The sequence below is a fragment of the Calidris pugnax genome, unplaced genomic scaffold, assembly GCF_001431845.1.
Source record: "Calidris pugnax isolate Ruff unplaced genomic scaffold, ASM143184v1 scaffold144, whole genome shotgun sequence".
NCBI lineage: Eukaryota > Metazoa > Chordata > Aves > Charadriiformes > Scolopacidae > Calidris > Calidris pugnax.
In genome coordinates this window covers 4,133,116-4,145,144 of record NW_015090911.1, presented here as the reverse complement: position 1 = coordinate 4,145,144, position 12,029 = coordinate 4,133,116, and the positions used below count along the sequence as shown (strand labels likewise).

The 12,029-nt window shown below is 37.5% G+C and overlaps 1 protein-coding gene across 2 annotated transcripts; it reads left to right on the top strand.

Annotated features, from left to right (window-relative positions):
- The first annotated feature begins 3,256 nt into the window (after positions 1-3,256).
- On the top strand, positions 3,257-12,023 carry SYT4 (synaptotagmin 4). Of its 2 annotated transcripts, none has more exons than XM_014949374.1 (4): positions 3,257-3,497; positions 6,352-7,160; positions 8,715-8,835; positions 11,608-12,023. In XM_014949374.1, the coding sequence occupies exons 1-4, from the start codon at positions 3,464-3,466 to the stop codon at positions 11,913-11,915; spliced, it is 1,272 nt and encodes a 423-aa protein (XP_014804860.1). In that variant the 5' UTR covers positions 3,257-3,463; the 3' UTR covers positions 11,916-12,023. The 2 variants fall into 2 exon arrangements, with proteins under 2 accessions (XP_014804860.1, XP_014804859.1); XM_014949373.1 differs by having other exon boundaries at positions 6,352-7,166.
- The last annotated feature ends 6 nt before the right edge of the window (positions 12,024-12,029 follow it).

The following is a 12,029-nucleotide window of genomic DNA, read 5'->3' as shown; positions in this document are numbered from 1 at the left end:
TCAGACCACAGAAGGCCTTGTTGTGATAGTCAGCCAGATCATAGACAGAGATATTTTGCAATCAGTTCATTTCAACTCAGCACAGGCAAAATCTGAACCAGTTCCTCTTAATATTCAGTTTCTGAGCTGGAAATATTTGGTATCATTGTAGCTTTTCTGCTGGAATAGGGAAAGGGGAATAAGGAATATTCCTAAGGGAACATTACCTGGGGCAGAGAGTTCCTAGTCCAAGTTTTTATCGAACAGTCAGTTGCAAACTGTGCGAAGTCTTGCGAAAGTATCCAGGATGTTTCCTGACAACAGAGGGAAATGTGAAGAACATAAAGCTACAAAAACAGGGAGTCATTACTGGTGCATGAGACTGAACTGAAAGATAACCACTTAATAGGTTAAGAAACACACAGAGTTCACATGATGATTTTTTCCCTCTGGCTGCTTGTCAGAAGTGTAACGAAGCAGCGGTGAGTTGGCTATGTATATTTGTCTTTGTACTACCTAAATGGGTGTACACTAGTCATCTGGTGCTGAAGGTTCTAAGACGTACACTAGATGGTGCTTGCACAACATAAGGAGCAAAAAGTGTGTCTGTTTCAAGATGTGTCAGCAACTCAATGCTCCACCTCCTCCCCGAGTATCTTCTGTGATGCACACTCTGTTCCATTAAGTAGAGTCATGTAATTAAATATAGAAGGTTCATGAGTGATGTAAAAAAAATAGTTATTTTCTATTTCACTGACCAACGTAATGAATCGATAAAAGCATTCATTTGCATATCTGTTTACATGTTCACACATGCTTATGTATATACACAGTCTTGGCAGCTCTAAGTTTCTAAAGGCAGAGACCTAATATCATGAAACCTTTTTTATATTGCTTTAAAGAGCTAGATATACACACAACTGAGATGAAAAGAAAGGTTCTGTACTATACGTTTGTACAGTGTTCAGCACCATACAAGCCTTAACTAGTGTCTAAAATCTAGCATGAACTACCAAGAATTTTGGTAAGAAAGAGGAAAAAGAAAAAAAGAAAAAAAAGAAAAGAAAGGCATGGATCTTCCCCATTTCATCAGTATTGTCAGAGAAAATAAAAAAAAAAAAAAACAAAAACCAAACCCTGAATGCTAAAAGAAATTATTTCTGTAAACTGTGTAAAGATATATAAATTGTATAAAAGCTTTTTATATAACCTTGGGATATTTGAAAAAGTAAAGGAAAAAAAAATTGAACTAATCATTGTTATATTTCCATGCGCTCCATAAATTTTTAATATATTAACAAAGAATATCTTGGATTTCATTCAAAAATAAAATTAAAAAGCTTCAAAAATTATTGAAAATAATTCAATTGTCAATATAATATGTATATTCACCATATCCCAACTGAAATATGATAAACACACCACTAAGACATATCATATATTGATTCTTGGTCCATTGTTTTTGAAGTTCAGGCACAGTAGCAGCTTACAATAGTTTAACATCCCAGCTAAACATGTTAACTCTAAATTTTTTTAAGGGTTTTACTTAATTCAGTCATGTCTGGAGGCTTATATACCTGAAATGTGGTCTAAGATCAAATGTAATTACTTTCAATGGATGCACATTTTGAGCAAGGCTGGCTTTTGGACAGAGAAAGGGAAGTGGATAGCAGGGATGGGGGCAAGGAGGGCTGCCAGAAAGAAGACAGAAATTGAGCCAGATTGGCTTGGATTGGTGCCAACATGTGAACCCAAACTTCCCAAACCAAACTGTGTTGCCAAAAGACAAACAAGAGCTAAACAACAGATTCTTCAGTCTTCTAATGATTGAGATCATTGTAGTCCAGTTGTTTGTAAGGGGAGCAGTGGTGGCAAGGTATTTTCTGTGTTTTATTAAATGGGATGGGATGTAACAAAGATTGGGATAGTGGATATGGCTGTTCCTGGAACAGCTGTGCAGATGCATACCAAGGCTAAGTTGCTGAAGGCGTAACAGAAGCAGGTAAGCAAAAACAATATTAGCCAATAGCTTCTCAACTCTCAGAATAAGAAAGGCATTTAATTCAGCTGTGTTTTGACACTAGCTTGCCATGATTCCTTGGCCATCCTACTTTATTTTTTCTAAAATCCAAGGATCTTCAGTGGCTTCACTGTGAAGCAAGAAGATGGTTTAAAATGGGCCAAGACGTACTAGCTTCCAAGTGGTCCATCATGGAGCAGGGGCATGCTAGACTATGACTGCATCTGCATTTTGTTATATAGAAGAGCAGAAACACCTGTTTTCCATGTATGCAGCAGAATTAGTAGTTGGGCTCCAAACTTGGCTTCTATGGTTCTTTCTGAATCCAGGAAGAGTCAGATGCCAGGTGCTGGATTTTTCAGCTCTGTTGCATGGGATTTAGCTCAGGTTATTATACATTGTATCAGTTCTAGTTACAGGCAACCCTGCTTTCTTGTTCTGTTTCTCCCTATTACTTCTGCCTGCCAGCCTACCCCTGCCTCCCCCCATGTTTTCAGTCCAGACTGGGAAACAGACATCTGAACTAGGTAGATCCAGATCTTTCCTAGACCTACAGGAAGGTCAAGAGGATTTCCAGAGCAGGGGCTGAGTGCTTTTGTGGGGGTGGATGATGGGAAGAAGCAGGGAGGAGGGACAGAGAGAAGGTACATCAGGAGTTTTCATGATTCAAATCCAGTAAGTGTATGACATTAGTCATAGGGGAAATGAGTGCCTTGCAGTTGGAGCCAAGGTGTCTGGATCATCTGAGTTGGCATCTTCTGGCATGTTGTTGTAGCCTGTCAAGCTGACAGATAAATAAGCAAATAAGTAAATCTTACCCCAGCCAAACAGACACACCCATGTGTTACACAAGGTGCACTGAATCATAGACATTAGCATTTCACTGTCTGGGTCCAATGGAGGGTGGGAGTTCATATTCCTGCAGTAAGAGAAAAGAGGGAGAGAGAGAGGGAGGGTGTGGTGATTGGGAAAGGGGGATGGGAGGTGGGAAAGGTGCTGATTTCAGCCCTGTAGCGTCAGGATTGCGTCAATTTGGGTTTCAACCACGTCTTCAGTCTCGGAGCGGAGCTACTCAGAAGAGCCAAAACAGGAAGGGGGTTGCAAATCAGTGTGCAAAGGGGAGGACCGAAGCTTCCCCTCCCCCTTCTCCTCCAGCCCCCTCACACCCTCCTCCTCCACCTTCCCTACCGCTCGGGTCTCCTGGTGGAAAGGTAATAAAATAAAATTGAAAGTTGTTGGTGTGTTGGGGGGTTTTTTTTTTTTTACAAAAAAAAAAAAAAAAAGAACACGCTCGAACAGACAAGTGCCCGGGAGCTGTGAGAGCGGAGACCCGGAGAGAAAAGAAGCGTTCGGGGCCCTGGGCAGGTCTCTCGGTACCCGGGAGAGGCGGCTCCTGCTTCTCGGACGGCGGCTCCAGCACCGCGGACAGCGGCTCCAGCACCGCGGACAGCGGACAGCGCCAACATGGCTCCGATCGCGGCCAGCCGGCAGCAGTTCGGTAAGCGCGTCCCGGCCCCAACTGCGCGCCCGCTTGGCTGGGGGGGCTGCTCCCCTTCCCCAGGAGAACTGGGAGCCACTGGGAGCCACTGGGAGCCACCAGAAGGCAGGCAGCCTCTGCTGAGCCACCCTGTGCCTCCCAGCACGCAGCTTGTTGGGAGGAACCTGATTTCCCCCCCTAGTTCTCTTCCATCTCAGAAGTTCTGTGAATTTGCTTTCTTTTCCCTTCTCTGACTCATTCGTCCTTCCTCCCTCCCTAGCCTCTCCCCCTCGGTAAAGGACTGGGAGAGAGGAAGAGGTTTGTGTAGGTGCGTTTTCAGACAAGATAGGTTTTGGGGGTCATTCTCTCTGTCTTGGATAAAGTAGCGTGGCTTCAGAGTTAAATGATGTAAATGCATCCCGTGCCACACAGAAAATCTTTGTTGAAGTGTAATTCTTGGAAAAATTGTAATTCTTTTTTTCTTGTTGTAGAGATAGACTTGTCAACCATTAGTTAAAGTGAAAGGTAGTCTTGTAAAGGACATTACTAGGAAGAGGAAAATACAGGATCCCAGGGTTTGTAGCTAAAGAGCTGTGTCTTGATCAATCTGGGTTTACTGAGAATAGCAATGATGACAATGAACTTTTCAGTTTTGTCATTTCTATGCACTGGATATAGAGGAATTAACTGTGATATCAGAAGTTTCAGAAACAGCCGTATATGTGCACTTATAAAATAGGTACATAACTGGCTTTACTTAGAAAAGCAGTAAGTAGAAATGTTTCTGAACTCTGCTTTGCAAATATTGACTCTAACCTAGATTATATTTACTTTAGCTGTGGTTTAATTCAAGGATCATTCCTCTGACTTAAGTGAAGTGACTCCAGATTTATATCACATAACTGAAATAATAGCTTCACCCAGAATCAATAGGTAATGTTTCCTATTAATGCACTGCATTGAATGTTAACCAATAGACTGACGATATGACAACAGCAAGAAATTCAGTTTGCAACATAATAAATTGTAAAGAAAAAAAGATTTTTGTTACCATTTTATCTTCTTTCCTACCCCACCCACTTGGTGTTTCTAACCCCACTTGTGACATCATGCTTATCTAATTACTTATTTAAGGAAGATTAATATTTTAAACACAAAATTTGTTCTAGCATTGCTCTCAGAAGTTGTAGAATTAAAATATACCATAATTTTCATTACTATAAAAGTCTGCTGCTTCATGAAAAAATATTATAAATGTGCAACTCATTCTCAAAAGCTAATAAAGTATTCTGATTAGTTTTAAATTACGCTTCACTTTTTACCTTTGTACCACACATATTTACATTTCTGCAGCCTAGAGAATTCTTGAAACTCAGAAACACATGCCTAACTTTGAAAAAATGCTTTTTGGTTATGTATATAATTTTCAGTCATTTCATTAAGTTCTTACAATTAAGTATGGACTGATATAGCTTGTAGGCAAAGCAAAAGTGACATGAATATTATCAGAAGAAATTAATAGCCAGGCCCAATACTTTCTGGGCTGGAACATTATGTCCTACTTTGTTATGATAGTATTGTAGAGTTTTTTGAATCACCCTACTAAAAAGCAAAGCTATAGTGGCTATCTATCCAGCTTTTACCAGGATGAAGTTGATTTAGTAATACATAGAGGGGGATAGTGTTGCTTTTCTCACCCAGAATGATCTGCTAATCATTTGAGAGAGAATCAGAACTGTTACACAATTGCCTTTATGCATAAACAATATCATTCAGTTAATATTCTACTAGTTTTCCACTGTTGCAGGGAATAAAGATTAAGCTCTTATTGTTACATTGTGGGAGGTTTAAACTCACTTAGTAATGTTACTTATGGGCAAAATTGGATTTCCAATTAGTTGTGCTCATTTGCCCCTTCGATGCATGCTTTGAAGGGCTAATGATACTCTATATGTAACTAATGTATCCACAAGACAATTCAGGTTGTAACACTTGCTCAGTTTTCTCTTTATCCAATTTAAGTCTAGGATTCATATTAAAGTAGAAGAGAATTATGTTTTAATGTTTTTCTTATATACTTCTAAAAAGTAGTGACCTTTCCTGTAAACTCCCAGTGGCTTTGATTCATAGTGTCTTAAATGCAAAGCTTAGTGGTTGTCAATGATACACTTAATAATTTTTCAGCTTTAGATTCATATGTGATTGCCCATTGTCACATCCATGTGGAAATATTTGGTATATAATTATTCTAAATTTTCTTGATAGACTTCTTCCTGCAAAGTATTGGAAATCCCATTGAAACTCTTGAGTGTTATAACCTCCAATTAAACTCAGTTCTTTCAAGAGATACCTGCAGGCAATTATGGAATCACACCATAAAACATGAGTTAATTGAGTGTACAAAGTATTCTAGGAAGCAGTATGAAAAGCAGACAACATATCTATAAGTAATGCATATTTCAGAATCTTTTATCTAACCAACCAAGGTCCATAAACTCAAAGCTGAAACCTTCTGAGGGTTGGTATTACTGACGGACATAGACTCAAAAACTAGCTACACACAGAGGAATACAGGGGTGTGTAGCCAAGAAATTACTAATTGTTATTACTCTTAGGATGGGAATAGTGTTTTCCTCCCAAACACTCAGTGTATGGAAAAATACTAACATAACAAGCACGCCTTAGTACGGGACTACACACTCATGCCTGCAGGTGGCGAGCAATATGTACAATGCAAAGCACTTTCTGTCTGTAGATTCTGCTGCTGTTACCATCTCATATCAGTTTGTTTCACTAAATTATTACTTTATTAAATGTCACACAGAGACCAAGGCATTGCTGTTTATCTCCTTGTTGCTATTTATTTGATTTGCAGATGAAATTCCTGCAGTTGTTGGGATCTTTAGTGCATTTGGCCTTGTCTTCTCTGTCTCCCTTTTTGCTTGGATCTGCTGTCAACGTAAATCTTCCAAATCAAATAAGACCCCTCCATATAAGTTTGTCCATGTTCTGAAGGGGGTTGATATTTACCCTGAGAATCTCAACAGTAAGAAGAAGTTCGGAGCAGATGATAAAAATGAAGTGAAGAATAAATCAGCAACGCCAAAGAATTCTCTCCATCTTGACCTGGAGAAGAGAGATCTAAATGGCAACTTCCCCAAAACAGCCCCTAAAATCCAGAGCTCTCCAGATCTTGAAAATTTGTCTCCTAAGCACTTTGCAGAAAGGAAGAAAGACTCAGTGTCTCCTGATAGTTTAAAATCCATCACTTCCCTGTCATCTGAAGATAAACAAGACAAGCTAGGAACTCTCTTTTTCTCATTAGAGTACAACTTTGAGAAAAAAGCATTTGTAGTGAACATCAAAGAAGCACGTGGGCTGCCAGCAATGGATGAACAGTCAATGACTTCTGATCCCTACATCAAAATGACAATCCTGCCTGAGAAAAAGCACAAGGTGAAAACCAGAGTGCTGAGAAAAACCTTAGATCCAGCTTTCGATGAGACCTTCACATTTTATGGAATCCCCTATAGCCAAATTCAGGACTTAACATTGCACTTTATGATCCTGAGCTTTGACAGGTTTTCCAGAGATGATGTCATTGGAGAAGTCCTCATTCCCCTTGCAGGAATTGAATTGTCAGAAGGAAGACTGCTAATGGACAGAGAGATCATCAAAAGAAATGTTAGGGTAACATATTTTTTATTTAAGCTTTAAAAGTGGTGTGCTAGTGTTAGCTATGATTCTTGTGTAATGATGTTAGCATCTTGTAAAGAAAAGAGAACAACTTCATCATGCAAGTCATTGAGATGCTTTCATAATGGCAATATGAGGATGCAATTACACAAATGTAATAAAAGAACATTACAATGAGTGTGTTGAAAGAAATTACTAATGTGGTAAACTCTATTTGCTTACTCAGCTTGTCCAGTGGGTTTGAGTGGACTCTTTTACATAAGGTCAGGTGGCCTCAGTCCCCATTAATTTACTTTAAAAGGAAATATATTAATATATTATTTCCCATCTCCCCCCTCTCCTTTTCTGTTTGAAATCATTCTTTCTTAAAGCTTATTGAAGTCAGTGTAAATCTTTTACTTCAGCCACATGTTTTTTATAGCAGATTCTTAAAGCACACAATGTAGACTTTAGTTAAGGAATTGGAACCTGTTAGAGATAGTATTGTTGGCGTAGTAGTATGTTCTTGCACTTCAGTGCTGTCACTATCTTCTTTCTCAAGAACTGTGACTTGGAGTGCGGACCTACCAAAGACAGTATGAAATGAGGGAGAAACCAAAGCATATCTGAAGTCAATAGCCAGACATACTGACTTGACTGGGCTAAAAATATTTCATACTGTTTTGTCTCATTTCAGAAAGGAGAGATCATTTACAACCATCACAGCTGAAACACAGAAATGCACATGCATCACACATACGTCTCTTAATCTCTACTAAGGAAGTGGAATGTGTATTGACTTTCAATTTGATTATTTTCAAAGACCAAGCATTCTGCCAAATCAAATAAATGTCTACCAGACAACATACCAATAACTCTGTTATTTTACAATTCTATTGCTATATTACAACAACTACAATTATGTCACTGATATTCTGTTGATAATTTACTGGGTTTTCTGGTGTATGAGGTATTATTTTTGCTTGTTTTCCTTGCTTTCCTCCTTTCTGTGAAATAAACTACTCCTCAAATCTAATGATCATAGAGAAAATCTTTGATCTCATCTTTCTTTCCCATATATTATACTACTTTAGAAAGTGTCAGAGGTGAGATTTCACTAAATGAATTCTGCCTGTTTAAAAATCTTTTACTGAAGAATTTTTTTAAATTTACCTTTAGTCAATTTTTTTTTCAATATATCTTTACAGAATTTTTGTTTCTTTTGAGATATTTTTCTTGCACTGAGACTTTTTTTCCTCAGGATGTAGGATTTAATTCCTAATCTCTGAAGCTAATTATGTCATATCAACCTATATTTTCACTTATTTATTATTTATTTTTGTCCAGTCTAATAACTAACTATAAGAAGAGTTGTATAACTAGAGTAAAGGGAAATTGTATTTGTTATGTAAAGTGGTATAGCTCCATAAGTTGTGTCCTTTTATGCCATATCAGAACATATAGTCATGTGGAATTTCATAAATCTTCTTAGTTCCGGTTTAGAGCTTGGTCAATATAATTGCTTATAAATAATCTTATTCCTGTTTTCTTTCATTTCCTCAGAAATCATCTGGGCGTGGAGAATTACTGATCTCTCTCTGTTATCAGTCTACAACAAACACGCTCACTGTGGTTGTTTTAAAAGCCAGGCATCTACCTAAATCTGATGTGTCAGGATTATCAGGTAATGGTTTTGCTAATGAATATGCCCTAAGAATATAAAACAAACAGAAGACAACAGCTGAAATGTGGCATTTCAAAGACTAAAAATAGTCTATAAATGAAGAAATAATGTCTCAATTATTTGCGTCCTACAAATTTTATTCATATCTAGGTCAATAGATTTATTTGCTAGGGTATGTATTTTACAAATTTGTTTTTCAATCACAAGTTAAAAAACAGTGACATCTGTTAGTAGTGGAAACCAGTGACTTTTGTGATTGTCTTGAACAGAACCCATCTGCCATAAGTATGGGATGTTGTTTGCAGATACTAAAAGCTTTTATTTATAACAAAAATCAGTTTATTTATAGAAGATCAGTATTGAGTGAGATCCTCGTACAGTTTATTTAAGCTGAGCACCAAGAAAAGCAACCAGTTACATCTGTGCTGAATTTGGCCCACTGAGCATTAGTATCTATTTGGCAAGGTGAAAAGGTGAACTATGCCAGTGCTGGAAGCAGGTTGCAACATAACACTCACGCTCAGTTGTGAGATGTACTTGGGCTGTGCAAGAAGGTTCAGTTTTTGTAGTCCTTTCTCATGTGCTATTTTGCATTCCTCCTTTTAAACTCCTCTGAAGCCAACATTAGAATTGCACTTTGATGCACATTAATACTAGGTAGCATAATAACAGAATAAAATGTAAAATACAATGTAAAAGGGTAAGACAACCACAGAAAAATAACAGTACACAGCAAAGACCTATACAAACAGTTGCACATCTGCTGTTGATTATAGGACTGACACCCTCTCATTTCACAGGATTTTTTAAAAGAAGTGGAAGAGTAAGTAGTTTTGGGAACCATTGAATCACAATTTCGACAGCCAATAATACAGTCTTTTTACTTCTCATACCAAGAAATACCACAATTTACCTAGAAAGTTAACCCATCCTGGATCTGACACAACAAAGCTATAGATAACTCCCATTTAAGTGGTGGAGTTCTGTTGAAATTTTCCTTCTGATCTCAATTTTATTCTCATATAAGGAGAGAGGATATAAATGGGGTCCAATAGAGAGCATATGTACTTTGAATAAACAACCCTAAATTCAGAGCAGAGAGTAGAGGTTTCATAAAGACATCATGACAGCAAGCTGATCTCAACAAACCAAATCTACCTGAGGTTCACCCAGGTGGGAAAATAACCTGAAGACAAAAGTCCTCCTAGTCTCAGTCACCACTTGGACCTTATAACATATCCAAACCACACATTCATTTACTGTATCTCTTCTGAGTAAAACTGTAAATTGTTTGCTCTTTTCAATTCCCTCAGTACAACCTTTTTAACTATAAGGGGAATGTAAGAGATAGAGGCAGCCATACTGGACACCCACTTACTTCAGATAGTTCTCCATTATTTGTGGTTTGTCAGCAAGGCCATGTTCAATAGAAATTTGGGTGTCAGTTACATACTGCACTCACGACATTCCTTATTTCCTCTGTGACTTTCCCCTCAGCCCAGCATAGATCTTGGACAAGAAGGAGGGTGAAATGGTGTTTCTATGGGATCAGCTAAACAATTGCATAGCTCAATCTCCTTAGGAAGATGGGAACTTTATTATTCAGAAGCTGTTCCATTCCCAGAAACTCCTTAGTTTCCTTGATCATTGATGTTGAGGTCTCCTAATAGCCCTAATAAAATCAAGAGGAACATTCTAGCCTTATCTACTAGATGACCAGGATTAACAGTCAGCAAATATCCTTTAAAGAGAAATGAGCAAGAGTGTGAATCCACTGATGGATATCGATCCTGATATTTTTAATGCTTGTGTGGCATATAGTAATTCCAAAGCAAATAAACATTTAAATAACACTAAACCTTATTTTAAAAGTGTTTATTATTGTGATCAAATGTGAGGTGAAGATGTTTTCTATCATACCTTAGTTCTCTTGAACTAGTGTCAGTTGAAGGAAATTAAAGCCTTTTCATCATTTGACCATTTCAGTCTGATGTTTGATATAGCATTTCTAAATATGGTTCTGCTTTAATTTTACTTTTTTAAAAAAAGCACTTAACTATTCCTGATGTCTATTAGTTGATTTTTACAGAAGGTATCTTGTTTGACTGGGTTCAGTAGAAAGGTTTATGAGGAACACAAACACTCAAAGTTGGTTAACAGCTAAAAATAGTAGTACATTACAGACATAAATTCAAATACATATCCTAAAAACAACCTACCCTTACATTTAAAGTCTAGCATTACATCTGTTCTATAATTATTAGTAGGAGGTAAAACCACAACAGAAAGGAATAATATCCATTCATCCATTTTCTCAGCATGAGCTTACTCTTTCCTTTCTGAGGCTTTTCTTTGCACAAGTCTTATTAACAGTAATGATTATCACCTACTGGTAGAACACGATTTCCATTACACATAAATATGTAATGATACATATTTGTCAAAGTCCATTAGAATTTTGTATCATTTTAAGCTTAATGAACCATAAGGCGGGAGTTATTTCATGAAGGAGACACCTGCATTTGGTCAGATGAATCATGTCCTAAACTTCACCATCTACCTTGATTACATCTTTGATGATCATAAAGAGAGCTTAAAGGGACTAATTCAGATGTAAACATTGGATGAGATGAATCATCTGTAATAACTTGAAACATCTCCTCATTGTGATGTAATTATGTTGGTAAGTTTTAAAATTTACCATTAACTAGATCAAGGAAATTCCAAATCATCCTGTTCAAAACTAATCTGTGTTCTCTCTTTTCATTGCAGACCCTTATGTCAAAGTGAACCTGTACCATGCTAAGAAGAGAATTTCTAAAAAGAAAACCCATGTGAAGAAATGCACCCCCAATGCAGTGTTCAATGAATTATTTGTCTTTGACATTCCTTGTGAGGGCCTTGATGATATCAGCATTGAATTTTTGGTTTTAGATTCAGATATGGGGTCAAGGAATGAGGTCATTGGCAGGTTAACCTTGGGATCTTCAGCAGAAGGAACAGGTGGAGAGCACTGGAAAGAAATTTGTGAATATCCGAGGAGACAAATTGCCAAATGGCATATGTTGTGTGATGGTTAGCAGCTTAGAAAGGGTCAGAACTTGAAAAAATATATGTATTTCCATAGGCAAGGAGCAGTTTTCTTTCTATACTATGTATAATTACAGGCTTGTAACTACAAGACTTTTTTTTTT